This window comes from Balaenoptera acutorostrata, chromosome 4 (genome assembly GCF_949987535.1).
Source record: "Balaenoptera acutorostrata chromosome 4, mBalAcu1.1, whole genome shotgun sequence".
Classification (NCBI taxonomy): domain Eukaryota; kingdom Metazoa; phylum Chordata; class Mammalia; order Artiodactyla; family Balaenopteridae; genus Balaenoptera; species Balaenoptera acutorostrata.
The window spans coordinates 73996008-74015680 of NC_080067.1; the positions used below are offsets into that span (position 1 = coordinate 73996008).

General features: G+C 34.6%; 1 protein-coding gene across 3 annotated transcripts in view; it reads left to right on the forward strand.

The window, feature by feature from the left end:
* Window positions 1-6976: 6976 nt before the first annotated feature.
* Window positions 6977-19673, forward strand: part of OSTN (osteocrin) — a 40032-nt gene continuing 27335 nt past the window's right edge. For 2 of the 3 annotated variants that reach the window (XM_007195202.2, XM_007195200.1), the window contains exons 1-2: window positions 6977-7084; window positions 18065-18163. In XM_007195202.2, coding sequence (XP_007195264.1) covers window positions 18065-18163 — 99 coding nt within the window. In that variant the 5' untranslated portion in view covers window positions 6977-7084. Of the gene's footprint in view, window positions 7085-13848; window positions 13931-18064; window positions 18164-19673 lie in introns of those variants that run through there. The other variant, XM_007195201.2, reaches the window with a different exon arrangement.

Genomic DNA, 19673 nt, shown 5'->3' on the forward strand with positions numbered 1-19673 from the left:
TCCAAAATTAATGAAAGAAAACAACCAAGAAACTCAGCAACCCTCAGGATAAATATAAAGAAAAATACAACTAAGCACATCATAAAGCACATCACAGGTGAAGAGGCTTCCAATCAGACTACACAATACTAAAGAAGAAAAGCCATCACCTCAGAATTCTACCGTGAGCTATAATAAAATTTTAAAATGAAGATAAGTTAAACACTGTCTTGGACAAAAATACTATGAGAAATGTTAAGGAAAGTTCTTCAAGCAAAAGGAAAGTAGTACTACTTGGAAATGTGAATCTAAACACACACACATACACACACACAAACACACAAAAAGAAGCATCAGCAATGGTAAATATAAGTTTAAAAAATTTTTTTAAATCACTAAAAATTATTAACTGTGTAAAACAAATATAGAAAAAAGAATTGGGTTTATAAAACGGAAAATTAAAATGTGTACGATAATACCATAAAGGATGAGAGGGATAACATGGAAGTATACTATTGAAAGATTGTTACACAATATGTGAAGTGGAAAAATATGATTTGAAGGAAGGCTGTGGCAATATAAGGATGCATACTATAAATCTATAGCAACAACTTAAAAATAAAACACAGGTATAAACTATAATCCAAAATAAAGTAGAATGAGAGGAAATAGATGAGACAAAAAATCCCAGTTTTTAAGATGGTAGTTTTAAAAATAAGTATATCAATAATTGCAGTAAATGCAAATGATCAAAACACACCAATTGCAATTTAGAGATTGTCAGACTGGGAAAAAAAATAGCAGAAACCAATTCTGTTCTGTCTATAGGAACACATTTTAAATGTAACGGTATTGATTGACTGAAAGGAAAATGATGTGGGGAAAGATATACCATGCCAAAAATAATCAAAAGAAAGCTATATAAACATATTAATATCAGACAAGGTAAACTTCAAAACAAAGAATTTTATTAGAGTTAAAAAGATAAATTACATAATGATAAAGAGATATGCACCTAATAAAGAGCTTAAGCATTCATAAAGCAAAAGCTGATAGAACTGAAAACAGAAATAGAGAAATTTCTCAATGTACTTGAAGACGTCAGCAAGTCTTCCTCAGTAATTGAAAGAACAAGTAGACAAAAATCATTAAAAATATAGATTTAAACATTATCAGCCAACTTAGCTGAGATTTATAGAACACTCCATTCAATAATAATAGAACGCACATTCTTTTCAAGCTCACATGAAACGTCACCAAAGTAAACAGCTATATTGTCAGCCATAAAATAAATCTTGACAAATTTAAAATAATTGAAATAATACAAAGTGTGTTCCCTGAGTACAAAAAAATTAAACTAGAAATCAATAACAGAAAAATATATGGAAATCACCAAATGTTTGGAAATTAAATGACAAATATCTAAATAACCAATAGTCACAATTTTAAAGAAAATTAGAAAAAAATTCCAAATCAAATAAAACCTGAAAACAGAGCATATCAAAATGTATAAAATTTAGCTAGAGCAGTGCTTAGAGGACAATTCATAGCACTAAATGCCTATATTAGAAGAAAAGAAATATCTATAATCAATAATCTAAGCATCCATGTTAAGAAAATTGAAAAAGATGAGCAAAGTAAACCCCCATCAGAAAAAAAGGAAGGAAACAAAACATAGCCAAAATTAGTGAAATAAAAGGATGAAAATCAAGAAGATCAATGAAAACAAATGCTGATTCTTTAAAAAGACAAATAAAATTGATAAAATTCTAGAATGACTGATCAAGAAAAAAAGACTGAAGAAAAAGAATACCAGAATTAAGAATAAAATAGAGGATATCACCACAGATTGTACAAATAACAAAAGCAAAAAATAGAATAATATAAATCATTTTAATTTAATAATTTAATGAAATGGACATATGATTTGAATAATGCAAACTATAAGAGTACACTCAGGAGTGTAAATGATAAAATGATTAGCCCTACACCTATTAAAGAATTTGAAATTTTAGTTAAAAACCTTCCCACAAAGACAACTAATATCACAGATGACTTCATTGGCAAATTCTACCAAACATTTCAGGAGAAAATAACACAAATTCCATACAAACTCCTCCAGGAAATAGATGAAGGTTGTTATGGACTGAATATTAGTTTTCCCCCCCCACCAAATTTATATGTTGGTATCTTAACCCCCAATGGAATAGTATTAGGAGGTGGGGGTATTTGAGAGGTGATTATAGGTCATGATAGTGGAACCCTCATGAATGGAATTAGTGCTCTTATAAAAGACACCCCAGAGACCTCTCTCATACTTTCTGTCATGTGAGGACACATTGAGAAGTTCATCATCTATGAACCAAGAAGTAGGCCCCCAGTAGACTCCAGATGGTCAGACACCTTATTCTTGGACTTCCCAGCTTCCAGAACATGAGAAATAGATGCTTGTTGTTTAAGCCTTCCAGTCTATGGTATTTTTGTTAAAACAACATGAAGGGACTAAGACAAGGGTATAATTCTTCCCAATCATTTTATGAGACCACCATAACTTTCATACCAACACCTAAAAAAATATATTTTAAGGAAGTGAAAAGCCTATATCTCCCTCATGAATAAACATCCTTAAAAAGTTTTAGCACTCCAAATCCAGCAATGTAGAAAAAGGATAATATTTTGTGATCAAATGGAGTTTATCTCAGAAAAGCAAGGTTACAATTCACTTTCAGAAAACTAATAACAGAAGGGAACTTCTGCAGCCTGATAAAGGGCAGCTATAAAAACCCTACATTATCATATTCAATGGTGAAAAATGAATGCCTTCTTCACCCCAGATCAGGAACAAGGCGGGGATGTTCGCCCTCCACTTCTATTCAATATTGCACTGGCAGAGCTGGCTGAGGCAATAAAAAATTACAAAGATATAAGAGACATATAGGTTGAAACAGAAGATACAAAACAGGTTTTCTTCCCAAACAAGAGAATTTTATATACATAGAAAATCCTGTTTAATCTATAAGAACCTACTAGAACTGATAAATACGTTTACCAAGATCACAGAATAAAAGATCAATATACAATAATCAGTTGTATTTTTGTAAACTAGGAATGTCCACTTGGAAATTGAAATTTTAGAAACTACATTTATAATAGCATCGAAAAACATCAAATAATTAGTGATACGTTTAACAAAATACATACAAGATTTGTACAGTTTTGAAATTTAAAAACATTGTAAAGAGAAATCAAAGATCTAAATGAAAGAGAAACATACTATGTTCACACATCAGAATACTTTTAAGATGTCATTTTCCCTCCAATTGATCTATAGATTCAATGAAATCCCAATAAAATCCCAGCTAGTTCTTTTGTGTACATTGATAAGCTGATCTTAAAATCTATACGGAAATGTAAAGGACCTAGAATAGCCAAAAGAATTTTGAAAACTTCTAGAAGGAAACACACAAAAAAAATCACTACAAACCTGAGTGAGGGAATGATTTCTTAGGGTACATAAAGCATGCTCCATTTTTAAAAGATGGCTAATTGTACTTCATCAAAATTATAAATGCCTGCTCTGTGAAACGAAACTGCTATGAGAATGAAATGACAAGCTACAGAATGAGGAAAAAAATTACAAAACACAAATCATAAAAATTCTTGTATCTAGAATATATAGCAGACTCTCACAACTGAATATTAAGCAAAAGTTTTAAACAGACGCTACACCAAAGAAGATATACAAAGGGGAAGTAAATATGTGAAAAGATTCTCAACATCATTAGTTTTTATGCAAATACAAATTAAACACAATAAGATACCAGTATACATTTATTAGACTGGCTAAAGTTTTGAAAATGGCAATGACTGTCCAATGCTAGCAAGGATGCTGAGTGATTGGAACTCTCATACATTTCTGGTGGAAATGCAAAACGGTAGAGCCACTTTGGAAATCAGTTTGGCTATACCCTATCAAGTTAAACATACACTTGCCACATGATCTAGGAATCCCATTTCTATGTATTTGCCCAGGTGAAATGAAAACATATATCCACTCAAAGACCGCTATATTAATGTTTATGGCAGCTTTATTCATAATCACCCAAAGCTGGAAGTAACTCAAATTTTCACCAACTGGTAAATGAATAAGCAAATTTTGGCAAACCCATCCAATAGAACACTCTCATTATTAAAAAGAAACCAAGTGCTGATACATTTAACAATATGGATAAATCTCAGTCAGAAGCATTATTCTAAGTGAAAGAAGTGAGACACCAAAGACTATATACTGTATAATTTCCCACAGCCTTCTGGAAAAGGTAAAATTATAGGGACAGAAATCAGATTGGTGGTTACCAGGACCTGGGGGTGGGGTAGAAGATTGACCATAAAGGGCAGGAGGGAAATGTGGGGTTGGGGGGTTATAGTCATGGTCTTTATCTTGATTGTAGTAGAGGCTACATACTGTCTACATTTGTCAAAACTCATCAGACTGTGCACTTTAAAAGGGTGAATTTTGTGTATGTAAATTATCCCTCAATAAACCTGACTTGAAAGAAAGCATTAGGAAGTATGGCATAATAGTGTGGGTAATAGTGGCATTTGCAGTCATGTTGATCTTTACAAAGGAACCCATTTGTATGTCTCTTAGCGCACTTTTGAGGTTAAACAATGTGCTGGGTCCTTTATCTCTCAGGGTTTGACCAGAGGTAAACACAACAGATTGTATCCAGGAAGCAAAGTGAAATCTCAGTGTTTGTTTCCTAGGTTCCCTCCCCTGTAGATCACTCTTGACTACCTGTGTCCCTTGATGAAATGTTACACTTCTGCCAGGCAACTTTCTCCACTAAGATCCCTCTGTTCTGGGTCCCTGTAATCTCACTTTTAATCCTTCAGGTTTAGGAATACCTGGCTATTAATGGGGGTTCAGTATACTGCATGATACTTTCTGGTTCCTCCACACCTGTCCACATTAAATTCTTCTCCAATTTCTCAATTTGAACATGCCACTTCTTTCTTGCCAGAATCCTGACTGATAAAGAAAACGAGATTCAGCTCCTGTTCTCATCATCAATTTTAAGCTGTGAGCACTTGGGCTATCTCTTTCACATATTTGAGCTTTAGTTTTCTCATCTGTTATATATGAATAATAATACCTCATTAGCAAGGTTATTATGAGAATTAAATAATGATATAAGTTTTCAGTAATTTTTTCTCTCTTTTTCATCTTAATCTCTTCATCTATTACTGGGTGTTTATTCTCTTTCTATTTCTTCATGTGCTTCTATTTTAGTCTATTTTAAGTAACAGAATTTCTTTATCATGTATAAATGCATAAGTCATTTACATAGGGCTTTATAATGTGCAGAAGCCCATATAAGTGGCTTAAATGTACCATGGTTATGTTCCTGGAATAAACTGTTGCTACAGAACAGTTAAGTCAAACTTTTGAATTAGGTCAACAAAATCCACAAATAGGGTGGAATCTTTGGACTGTCTAAGCAGGGACAGATCTGGAATAAATCAGCCACAGATATCACTTGTCAGCATGCTAAGGGAGGCATTTCAAATAAGGGTAGAAGGTACGTCAAGAATATTGGCTTCTAGTAGCATTATGATGAATCTGTTAAATCTATATTGAGAGTTTTCCAGCATGTGGATTCAAGTTAACATAATTGTTTTATGGCAGTAATGTCTAAACAAGGACATGATTAGGCTGTATTTTTATCTTGACTTGTGAACTATCACTGCCAACTACTCAAATTTCAAGCTTGTTGAGACATATGTTATCCCTGGAAGCCCTTCACAAAAATGAAGCATTTTACTGTCCCACCAATTCAGTGTGCTCTGGTCAGTTCTCCAGCTAGATCTAAATTAACCATGTACTAGTTCCTACACAAGCAAGTAGTATTTTAAATGCCTTTTAAAGCAAAACCAAAAAGAACAAATCTATTTCTATTTGTGCAAAAACATAATCTGATTTGGATTCTCTTTTCCAGCTTTTTAAATAGTGAGACAGAATGAAGTCGTGGGAAGAAAACTGGATATGGAATTACGATCTGTGTTAGAAATCTGGCTCTGCTGCTACTTCCTAGCTGTGTGATCTCATTAACTCACTAGACTCAATCTCTTTATCTGTCAAATGGGGATCTACTGGTGAATTAAATGAGCTAATAATCATCTGACAACATATTACCTTTAGGACTTAATAACTTATAATAACTTATTTTTTACAATTTGTGTATGTAAAGTTACAAATGTGATTAGTAGGAAATGGGAATGAAGGAAAATTTCAGACACAAGCAGGAATGTTTTGCTTAAAAGGAAATTAAAATACTGGAGAACAAGAGCAAGATAAAAATGATTACAACGACTGCATTTATAGCCCACATGTCTCAGTTCAGTATTTATAGGTTTGTTAGTGACAGCCTTCCTTCCCAGTATAGCAATGTTAATTGCAAAGTAACTGTCAGTTTCACTGACAGGGCTGCCGCACCTGACTGAGGCTGAAACTACTCACCATTTCCATACATGATCATTTAACTTAAGGGTCCAAAATATACATCAATAAATCAGTTTGCATTTCTGATTTTGTTTCCCTAAATCTTACTTTGAAATATCCTAGTGACTTTCTTTTTAATAAATCTTAGTGCATTTTATTTCCCAAATGTGATTTGTAATTATCAGAGCTGGACTAAAGCCTCAGGAAGAAGTGATGGGTCTAAGGCTGAACACAATACTAAACGGATACTTAAATTTTCCGGAGCCCATGCTCCTGTTGCTACTTAAATTCCATGGTCAAAGCAGTAGATAGAATAAATATGGAGAAGAAGAACAGGAGAGGGAAACAGAGAAAGAGAGATAGAGACTGGGAAAGACAGAGAAAAAAGGATGAGAGAGAGAGAGAGATTGAGGAGAAGCTTGGGAAAATGTTCAGTGGAAAATCTGTAGAAATGATGTAAGAGAAAGCAAAGGCAGGGATTGGAGTAAGGGGTGTATAACTGAGACTATAAAAACTCAGAGTGAAAACTCACCATCAGAGCTGAGTTTGGGAGAAACTGCACAGACAGGACTCTAAAGTGAGAATCTCCTGATTTTTCACAAGGTAAGTTAAATGTAAAAGCTGATAAAGAGTTAGGCTTTTTCCTTTTAACTTTTTAAAAAATGTTCACATACTTTTTAAATGTTTTGATTATATCTTGATTTAGCCAAAGTCAGAAATGTTTTTGGAAATATTTTCCTCTCTAAAAATGAGTAAAAAATCTAAGATATTTTTGTAATGCAAACTTAGGGTGGAGATAATTGTTTGCTCAGGCATTTTATATTTATTACATTATTTTTGCTTTTATATTCCATTTTAAAACAAAGAGAAAGGGAATTCAAGATAGTAATCCTATAAGTGTGTTAGATGTGTTAATTTTGCTTTCATCAAATATATCCAGTGTTAGGAAATTTTTAAATGTACAAAGTGGCCTAATTTTAAAAACCTAGCTAGAAAAGAAAGTTTTTCTCTTACCTGTGTTTCTATTACAATTGGAACTTAGGAAACATCCCTAAACTAATAAAATTCTGTATTCTATATTCTTCAAGCCCATATTATTGTCTGATTTTATTCTTACAAAACTCAAATAGGCAAGTATAATATGAATAACATAGCTTAGAGTAGACAGATCAATGTCTATTCTTCAGTATTTGAAGTGCTCTTGCTATTAAGCTGTTGAATTAAGAGTTAATCTGAAGCATACATTTGAGTTCTGTTAAAGAAGAAATTAAAAATTTTGTTTCAGGTTTTGATCTGTGGAAATAGTATACACTCAATAAATTCAGTTCTAGCAAAACAAAATATAGCTCCTTTGAATTACAATTATAGATATTATAGGCTTAGGAATGAGATTATTATTTATTTCTGAGTTATCTTTCTAGAAATTAGATCATTTAAACAATGATTTATGATGATTTTAGTGCTCATGTAAGCTATAGAATTGATAGCACTATATTTAATGGTCTCCCACAAACATCAGCATGTTTTGTGTCTTCTCTTTGCTTTGGTACTACTCTTCATCACTCTAAATAGAACTTTTCTAAGAAGAGCTTCCTGCAGATATGCATTCATCTCCTCTTTATAAGTGGATTGTACTGTGGCTTCATTCAATAAGTTATTTAAGGTAGTTAAGGTTATTTGCTTTCATCCTTTATTTCTCAGGATTTTAAACTGATTCCGATACAACAAATCATGGGCAGTAAAGAAGCAGATATGTTTAGTAGACTAGGTATGGGGACCTCAGGGCTATAATTTTAACTTCTTATTCAAATACTTTCAGTGATTTGAACATTAATTAATAAAATTAGATTGGTTGAGCTTGTCTCAAAATATTACCCCAACTGTGTCACTATGTAGTTGTGCAACTTCATGCAAGCTTAAGCACAGAGTAGGGCTCGACAACATTTTGTTATTATTGAAAGAGATGAAAGAACTAAAAGTGCCAGTGATACTGAATGTGAGAATGACCTGGGGAAGCTCCCATATCAGTCACTTTTCCCTATATTAGACAATGAGGACTCAGTATCACAGAATCTTGGGGCTAATCCTTAGACATCATCTAACTTAACCTCCTTGCCAATATTTCATCCACTGTGATCTCTACACACCAGACAATGTTTGCTTAGGTTCAATGGTGTTATCAGAGGAACACAAGCTTTGGAGTCAGGAAACCAGCTTTCTAATCCCAGTCCTGTCTTCAACAGCTTTTACTCAGCTTCCTAGGGGCATTTTTCTCTCCTCAGTTAAGCTAGAGTCTGTGTGAGTACAAATGATGAGTCACAAGTTCCCTCGTAGCCCTAGGCACCTCTCTACACAGGCCAACTCCCATGTGCCTAAAGATCTCTCTGACTAGAGATATTTTTAGCTGAGTCCTCCTCCTTTCTGCAAATAATTTTCAGGGTACCTCTCTGGAGCAGCGGTTAGCATCACCGGCCAGTAACTGCTGGTGCCTTGGCTGGCTTGAACTGGCTGTTGCTCAGCCTTGCCTCTTCTCCCTTACCAATGCCTCATCAGCTCTGGTCTCAGAACAGAGCACCCGCTCCCTCCAGAAACAATTCCTCTGCCATGCCTCCTCCTGCCCCCTCCTCCTCTTAATCCATTTTACATCTCCCCTTCATTTCCTCTCCCTCAGACAAGTGAATTACCTCTGAGTCTGGCTCTCTCCATCTATTGAGGATGGTAAATTCCACAGTTTCTAATGAGAGCCTCCTTCCTTTCTAAAACCCTATGTTCCTATGACACATAAGACTCTAAACATGTGAAAAATGCACCTTTAAAATATCACCTGGGCCACCACTGAGAACATGGCTGTTGACCCACTAAGTAATAGCTGTGGCTTTCCATGGACCTCTCCATGGATCTTTTCATGGACCTCTCCGTGGCTTCCCTGTGGTCCCACTTTGGTGGTTGCATTTCCTTGCAAACTCTGACTTGTCCATCCATGCTGGGGCACTGAGAGGTTTAGAAAGTGACCATTAAAATTTAGTTTTGTTAATATAATTAGAGTTTGAAGAATAATTATGTTTTAAGTATAACAGATTTCTTCCCTTTGTTTTCTTCTCATTATAATATTCTTTATAGTTGTATGCTAATATTTTCATAGAAATATTGTGGCTGAAATTAATGATAATGCATAATATACTGTAACATTAAATGTTAAGAGTGATTGCCATTTATAACTCTCTTCAGTAAAATTTCCTTCCCCCAATCAATATTACTTTCTTTATTATATTTTATTTTCTATCACCCTGCTATAATTCTATTTTATTAAATAGTATACATAAGTACAAAGCGGGGTAAAGGGTGAAGGAGGTGGTAGTATTCCACATTATCCTGATGCTAATATATGCCATGTTTAACTGCAGTTATCCAACTTTACCCTTTGAAAGCCTTTTTATACCACATAAAAATGACCTACGTATCAAATGGCTAAACAGAATGTTTATGTGCAACTCTACCAGCTTTTCCCTATCTCTAGTTTTGAAGATTCTTATTTTTCCCATTATTCATTATTCGAATTAAAGAACAAATTCCCTTACCAGAATTGTACACAATCATACACAAAGTTCTCTTGTCTTTCTAGATAACATAGTTTTATACGAAGAAACTTATAATAATTCAGGGATCTGAGCACAAATTAGTGTTTGATAAGGAGAAATCTTAAACTTTACTGGTATAATGATTAGGGAATAATGATGCATGTCTCTTTCATTAGAATGAGAATCTGTGATGTGAAACATTAATGGACATACCGGGATTTTGGCATGAATTTCATCATAGATTACTGTAGGTGTAAAACTTGGGCAAATCTCTTCCCATCTCTAAGCCTTAGTTTCCATATCAATAAAACTGTGAAGTTAGTATCTGTCCTGCATTTCTGTTTACCTACCACATAGGGCTGCTTCATTCATTCATTCATTCAACACATAATGTTGACTCTCTGCCAGGCATTATGTTGGGTGCTGAGATACAATATTGAACATGTCATAGTTCCTACCCTCAAGGAGTTTACAGTAACATTTAAATAGTTTGTTAAACATAAATACCTGGGCGTTTTAATAGTGGGATCTTACTAGTGTTATTGTAGGTTTCTGCCTTCTTAACTTTGTGCAAGAAAGATACTAGTAGTATGACTGAAAATTCCAAATAGAAAAAAAAATTGAGATATTTAACAACAAAATTTTATGATTTTGGAAGGCAGTAGTGTCTGAAAAAGAACAAAAATAGTGCCAGAGAGAATAAAATCAGTTAACTCATGTATACCAGTAAATAATCATTCTTCCTGATTTTTAGCATTCAGGGAAATTCATTTCAAAGAATTTTTTTTTTTTTTTTTTTTTTTGGCTGTGTTGGGTCTTCCTTGCTGCACGCAGTCTTTCTCTAGTTGCGGAAAGCGGGGACTACTCTTTGTTGCGGTGCGCGGGCTTCTCATCATGGTGGCTTCTCTCATTTGGAGCACGGGCTCTAGGTGCACGGGCTTCAGTAGTTGTGGCACTTGGGCTCAGTAGTCGTGGCTCGCAGGCTTAGTTGCTCCGCGGCATGTGGGATCTCCTCGGACCAGGGCTCGAACCTGTGTCCCCTGCATTGGCAGGCGGATTTTTAACCACTGCACCACTAGGGAAGCCCCCTAGGGAAAGTCTTTTTTAAATGCAGTGGTCTGCCACATTAAGAACACCTCATCCATAAACATTTGACTTTATAAGCAATTTGTTTTGGAGATGGGAAAATGTTTATACTTCTACAAATAAGTTATACTTGAAGGAGCATGAAACTGAGAGTCTGAAAGCATTACATTGTTGTTCTGGCTCTTCTTCTAACTGGCTATGTGGCTTCGGAAAATTGACTACTGCCAATGGAAGCGCAATGAGAAATGAGAAAGAATACATTCCTGACATTTTCATTTCTTAAAAAAAAAAGGAAATGTTAAATTTTTCAGTCTCAATTTACACCTTCCTTTCAAAATCATACTCAAAATATAAAGCAAATACCCATCACACAATCTACTGAAAATAGCAAATTTCATAAAGAGAATTTTAAACAAACAGCTAAACACCATGAGTATTTCTCAGATGTATTTCTGTGAGGATGATATAGATGATATGTATGCTAGTGACAGAAACTACCAGTTGTAATTCAGTTGCTCTTGGGTGAAAATCCTCAACGATTTTAAATCTAGTATCTGAGTTTATGAGGATCCAAAACTAATCCCCACTTCTGAAGTTCTAAGTGCCAAAGCCACACTTAGTTCTCTTGTTTGTGGAGCCGATTGCACCATAGGCAGTGGAATTGCAGCACCAATAAAGAAGAGACTCCAGCGTCCAAGTCTCTGCTTTCTAGCAGGAAAGTGTCTCAAGCATCTGGTTGCTTCTCTCATCAATGAAAACTAGACACAAACTTAACACCCTGTTCAAATGTCACTCATTGAAATATCAAGATTATCTGTATCATGTCAAACTGTTATGTATCCTCCTGATTGTTTAACATAAGCTTTGCTGATTGTCTCTATGAATGGCCCCAGATTCCATAGGTGGTTGTTGAGTATAAGCTTTACTTTCCTTGGAAGGACTTGTCGTCAAACACTTGCCTTCAGCTCAGAAATAATCATTTTTATACCATGCAGTTAATCTTTCCATATTATCTTATAGTTTTCAAAATGTTTTCATGCAAAATTTAGCGTCTCCATTGAAAAGTTCACCTATGATAAAATAAGAGTAAAAATGATGCAGTGTTTTTTCACAGATAAATGTATATCTTTATATGTTTTAGTAAATAATATTAAATATGAAAGTAAATGTTTTTATTGCTCTTATTTGGCAAACAAGGCAAATCCATAATGATTTGTGCTATTTGTAAATTAATTAATTTGAAATTAAACAAAATTAATTAATTAAAATGTGAGTTCATAAAATGAGTTTTATTAGACAATTTTGACCGTTTAAGCATCTTGCTCAAGGTTACCAAGCACAGCAAGGACACTTATCCCTATCCTTCAAGTCTAATTCTGAGTTTTTCCTCACCATCATAGAAATATTTTTCTGATGATGAATGTCTATTTATTGACTGAAATTTTTTATTTCTAAAATACTCATTAGTTTATCTAAAGATTTTTAGAAAAACATTATGTGAAAGATATATGTACATATGTGAAAAAATATGTGTATATGTGAAACTGGTGGTGTTTCAGATATCTGAAAATTTCTATTTTCCAAAATTCCTATTTTGTAACCAAAATAGGAACTTTTGATAATTGTGATTTTGTATCCACTAATACTAAGACTTGTGAGTACTCTGAAAATATTCAAATGTTTATTTTCCTTTGATAGACTGTTAACTACAAATGCAGAGGAATAAGGAATCAATCAAATCTTTAAATTTTTTAACATTATGTGATTTTTAAAATTTATAACTGATAATGCGTTAAATATTGTACAATGCTTTCTTTCTCTGACCCCAAAAGAGCAGATATAACTGCTGCATGCTAGGGAATCTGGATCCACCCTCAGCTCTAACAATTCTTGTTTTGAAAGTATGGGGGAATTGAGTATACTATCTTAAGCATGATGAAAAAAAGAAATCCAAGTAAACATTTGAAAGTAAATAGATATAGCGTATTTCATCCATTCTGTGCACATTTAACATCTTTGAAATTGTAATGTCTTACACTTGATAGCATGTCATAATTTAATTGGTAACATTTTTTCTTTCTTAAAATACATTTATAAAATGGGATTGCTTATCATAAATGAAATCTTAAAATCAAAGATTTGAAAGCCCTCTCTTTTCAGCTAGAAATGCTTAAAATTTAAGAGGAGCCTATTTATATGAAAACCTAGATGCAAAATCTTATGCATAGACTCAGCTGATTTGAGGGACAGCAGAAAGGTTTTCCCAGCCAAACCTACACCAACTATTATCATTACCTACATACAGAGTCTGTGCTTCCACCAGAAAAGAGCCGGATTCAGAAACGGACTTTACAAAAGCTAGAAGCAACTTTAGAGGTCAGGGAGACTAACCTCAGTTTACTCAGTCTAGAGAGGAAAGGGTTTGCCCAAAATCATACAGTGAAATAGCAGCCGAGCCAAGGCAGGGCCTGAGTCTCAGAACCCCTAGATCAGGTCTCTTTCTATCACAGAGAGCCACACAGACTTTGTGTTAACCACTGTCCCTTTTAGGCCCGCCTTTAAAATAAAAAAATGATAGTTATTCTGCTATCTACTGTCCTGGAAGCTTTCCTCTATTATCAAAAAGACCTGGGTGACCACGACTTTATGGGGTAAGGTAAAGGGTACATTGAAGAAGAACTTACTCCGTTTTACAGATTTACTGCGGGACCAAGCTGATCCACCACTTGCCTAGAAGACCACCCCCGTTTTCAGAGAGAGAAGATTTGGGGAGTGTTGTGTGCAGGTACACACGGTCATTTCCCAATGTCAGAACTAGCGACCCTTCATAACATGTCCTGTTAAATCTCACTTAAATGTCTGCAATGCCAAAGCAGAAGAAGAGGATTAAAAATAATAATTACTTTTTAAGTCCTTTATCTTTTTTTTTTTAAATTTATTTATTTATTTTTGGCTGTGTTGGGTCTTCGTTTCTGTGCAAGGGCTTTCTCTAGTTGTGGCAAGCGGGGCCAATCTTCATCGCGGTGCGCGGGCCTCTCACTATCGCGGCCTCTCCTGTTGCGGAGCACAGGCTCCAGACGCGCAGGCTCAGTAGTTGTGGCTCACGGGCCCAGTTGCTCCGCGGCACGTGGGATCCTCCCAGACCAGGGCTCGAACCCGTGCGCCCTGCATTAGCAGGCAGATTCTCAACCACTGCACCACCAGGGAAGCCCAAGTCCTTTATCTTTAATTAAGGCTTTATTTTTAATTTCTGTTGAAAATAGCGTGGATAGAGTCTATTTGGAATATTTCTAATCAAGAAATTGTCCCAGAAGTTATCAAAAATCACCCCCAAAACTCAGTCCTTTTGTGAGTTTCTAATGGTTAGATCTACTATCCCTAAGTCAGACGTTGTTGAAGAGAAATTTCCTTCGTCACCTGAGTGATTTGTTTTTCTTCAACACCAGCCCTCAAAGGCAGATAGTTTGGATCAGTGGCAACCAATCTTTTCTTTTTCCCACCGAGCCCACTTGAGAGATCATTTTTCACAGTAACAATGACTCATTGCAGCACTGATTCTCAATAATGCAAACATCTTTCTTCATTTTAACAGACTTCTCATTTAATCCTAGTTTAAATATAATTAAACCAGTTACTTTACTGCTGGACTTTCAGAGCCTAATCTTTTTATAAGGCAGATCCCATGCCCACTGTCTCTTTTGAAGCTCCTCACATTAGAGGAATGTTATTCAAAAATTACTCAATGAAAAGTATAGCTGTACTAAAAAAAATTGCAAACACCTCCACTATCATGTATTCATGCAATGAACATCCTTTGAGTGTACTTTCTGTGATCTGGAGTGTACATGGGGCTGAGTAGATTTTTAGTCATGGGCTATATTTATCCACTATCAACCAAATAGGAAAACGGAGCTGAACCTGGTCTTTTCCTTCCCTCCCTGTAATTTCCTCTGTTTCTAATTTTGTAGCAATCAAGTTTCAACTAGTTAATCAAATGTCTTTTGTGTGGCAGGTGCCAGGGTGTTTGTTTTCATTAGTGTACCAAATGCCATATTTAGGAACTTGGCCTTTTGGTTAACTGGCTGCAAGCATGGCTTTAAACCATTAAATGTGTGTATTTAAACTCAGCATTTATTTTTATATCTCCCTATCCAAATAATCAGGATGTGGTTATCTGTAAGATGATACATTATGACTTTTTTCCTATATACACCCAAGCACAAAAATATATGCCTCAGACATAATCATCAATATTACAAACACTCATCATCCTGTGCCTTTTATAAGATTGCAGAGATGAAGAGAAACCTGGTTAGTAAAATGTGCATAAAAATAGTTGAAGGAAATCCACATGGGAAAGCTCATAAAATTGAGCAATTTCACACTTTGTAACCTTTTTTAGCATGATAAAAAAAAGTGGAAGAAAAACATCACAACTGTAGTTTATCTTTGATTGAATGAAAGAGCTATTTTAAAAAAAGATATGCCAGAAATATGAGCTCATTGTAAAAATACACTTATGTTTTTGATATATCTTCCCTTTTGCTGAGGAAAGTCAGAGACAGCAGCAAAATCAGAAGGAAGAATGATTCAATGGCTGATTTCCTAAAGAAATAAGTAAGGCAGTATTTGGTTGGTATTTTTACCAGATAACTTTTACATTCATGCTTGTTATTTTTCTCCTGTCTCAATTTAGAGAAATAATCATGATTAGCTGTTTTTAGATACTTATCAAAAAACTCAAATATTAAATATAAGTTTGTCAGAAAGAGAACACAGAATTTACTGCTCCCTTCCAGAAACTGTGGAATACAGAGAAGCAGCTAGTGACCAACACTGTATGACTAGATTGCAAAGTAGAGTAATTGATGACATAATGAAGAACTAGTTTAGACTGCATTACATGAAAATTAAGATTATATTTGATAAATAAATGTTATAGACAATGCTAAAATATTTTATCTCCATTTTAAGTGCTAATACACATTTAATACAGATGTTACTCTGTCTAGGTCTTATTTGTCTGTATTCTAGCAGATACATTTATTACTAAAATCCACACTGAGGTTTCACAGTAACAATATTTTAAGGAAGTGTCATAAAGAAAATCTTGGATCACACCAAAGAGAATGTAGTTATTAAAGAAATATTTAGTAATATCTCATAAATGTTCTTTCACTTACAAATTATAAATACTATATGGGATAAAGAGGTTATACATGAATTAATCCAATCCTCTCAAAAAGTTCTTCTGAGGTCAGAATTGCTCCTCATTTCACAAATATGGAAAATAAAGCTCAAGTAGGTTAAATGACACACACTCAAGGTCACACTATTACTAAAGCAAATATTAGTCAAATCCAGTTCTTCAGATCGATCCTAGGATCCCTTTCTTTTTGCTCCCTGTAGGTTTCCAAATGATTTTTTTAAGGAAACAGAAGTTTACTGAAACTTCTCATTCATGAAGGATGGCCTGGGGGACTTCCCAATATCATGTGCTAAGTGGCGAAGTCAAGCCCGTTCTGTTGGTAGCTCACATCGCGTGAGCTTCTCCCAGCAGGGCAAGGCCTTCTGCTTTAACCAGTGGCAAGAGTGGCATCCAGCAGGCCTGATCTCGGTTGTAGATAAGCTTTAATTGGATTTATAGTTCTTTTTTAATGTAAAAATTCAAAAATGACACACCTTTGTGTGACAGAATTAACAAATGTAATCTTTTAACATGTTTGTTTTACTATGTATATAGAGAGAGATAAAAACTGAGTCCCTTATGTTTTCTCCATAATCTCATATACTCCCCACCCTCCCCAGAAGCGATCATAGTCATGAATCAAGTTCCATTGGTTTATATTTTAATTATATGTATAGATTTCAAAATATATGAAATTGCTTTACGTATTTCCAATTTAGGTAAATGGTAGCATAGCATATGTATTGTTCTAGAACATCTAATCTCCCCTCAAATGTGTTTTTTTAAATCCTTGCATATAATTACACATAACATTCAGGTCATTTGTTTTGAACAGTAGATAACACCTATATTTAATTTATTTGCGTAAAGTCCATAGTATGAATTTACCTCATTTGATCAATCCATTTCCTCTTGAGGAGGGTACTTGAGTTGATTCGTTTTTTTACCACTATATAAAATGAAGCTATGAACTTTCAGATACGTGTCTCCTTATAAACTTTGGCCCAGTTTTACTTAATTGTGAGTCTGTTAAAATTTTAAAATTTTATTTATCAGAGTTATTTAAATGTTCCAAATGCTAATCTTTCTTTTTTATATCTGTTGAAAAGATATTCCGTTTTTAATTTGGTTTTTATTGTAATTTGTTTATTGTATTTATCATGTAGAATTTTTCAATTTTGATATAGTGTAATTCGTTAATTTTTTCCATGAGATCTACCTTTTGAATCTTGCTCAAGAAATCCTTACATATCACAAGACATAAAGATAGTCTCCTATTGGAACTGTGGTGTTTCTGAAATTTTGAATTGAATTGCGCTTAGACACGGCACATTCTCTCTTGCTCACCACAAATGCCACCAGGCCTTAGTCTCTCATACCTAGTCAATTTAACACATTTCCCCTTAGGTACATGAGGTTGTAGTCTGTGGATTAGAGAGTCAAAGAATAAAGTTACACAAACTAGATTTTTCAGACTTGGGTTAGAGTTAAATTATGATTATAGCTGTACAACCCCCATCTCGGTTTCCATGGAAATGAAGCCTTGATAGAATTCATTCTGGGAGATTGACAGCTTCTATTAAGTATCATATAAGTTTTGCAGAGGTGTACTCCAACACATAGAAGCTGAATAATTTGGTTTATTACCTGCCTATAACAAACTTTATAGACATTTTTGTTTTCTATCTTGCCAGACTAATCAATGTTAACCCTGATGTGTATGACCCTTAGATGCTGGACTGGAGATTGGCAAGTGCACATTTTATCCTGGCTGCGATGTTGATGGTCTGGAGCTCAGGAAAAGTGCTGTCAGTGGATGTCACAACAGAGGTAATGGAAACTAGCTTAAGGGACCATACTTCTTTTATGAACATAAGCCAGTTTTACTAATGTCAGAAGCAGGTGTTGCTGACAAGTAGGGAGAAGGTTTGATAACACAAAAATCAAGTAAATAGGCATTTCTTTCTATGCCTTGTCCTCACCGTGGATTCAGAGAAAACCAGGTATCTAAATGTTAAAAAAAAAAAAAAAGCTGTAAGTAACAACAAAGATTTGTACTCCATAAACCAAAAACTATAGGAGAAAATTCATTATAATTTCAGCCATATTTATAATTGAATCAATTACATGAAAATGAAGTGCTTTTATGTGAAATTTGAAGTTGTTTACATGTCAAGATTTGAGTAGTTGGGCCAAAATTTTATCAGTCTACAGATGTTTTCTTGCTGCGAAGACTAAACTACAAAGGAAAAGAAATGTGAGGACATCGCCACACAGAGAGAAGTTAATTTGGCTCATTTGATCTTAATAGAAACATACATTCTTTGTGCTTCTTAAATAACATAAAGTGAGAATCTGAAATGTGTTTTACTGAAGGACAAGTTTTATACAAGTTTTGTGAATTTTTCCTGATGATTAAGAATATCTTTAAAAAGAAACAAAAATCTATATTGTATATATGTCATTTGGAAGAATGAACACATAGTTTTTGGAAGAAGCTCTGAGAGATAATAAAAGATCTCCTAAATTTGCCCTTTGAAGGTTTGCCTCCTGATCTTAAGAGTTTCTTTCTCATGATTATAACATCCTTCCCCTCTTTAGTTTCTATGCTGCCAAGCTTATGTAGGGAAGTAACAGAAGTTGAGGTTTTTTTTAGAAGTTGTGGACTTTGAACTATGAGTTACAAAGAGCTATAGAGATTTTTAATATTTTTATATGATGAAAGTAGTGTTTGGGGATAATTAACTTCATGGCAGTATTCAGGACAGAATAGAAAAAAGAGAGAGAGAGAGGAGATAAATAAATTATATGGTGATTGAGAGTGTGCATTAAGCAGTGAAGAGGACCTGATATAAATCTCTCCTCATGGGAGTCAGAAAGAGCAGGGCAAGAGGAGTTTTCCAGAAAGAATTGACCAGACTTAGAGCAGATTTCACTGGTTTAGGAAAGAAGGAGCTCAATGACTTTAGGTCTCAAGAGCTTTGAGGTGGACTATAAGTATTGCAAAAGAGAATTGTGTGAGTCAATGATGAAAAGGCTTGGAAAGTACTACTGTTTCATTTTATTGGGAAAAAAATGAAGGGAATAGAAAGAGAATAAGAGAAGTAACTCAAAAATAAAGACAGGAAGTGAAGAAAAAGAGTCTTTCCCAGACCAAGAATCTGGCAAGAATGTGACTAAAGGAGGAAAGGGAAGAGATCCCTGTAGTTAACCCTTCTTCCCACAGGGGAATAGTCTCAGACTCTTGGGAAAGAAGTAGCATCCCCTGCAAAACAAAATGACTCCAGATTGCTAGCAGGAGAGTTTTCTGAAATGCTGTGATTGCGCCTGAGAAAGGAAG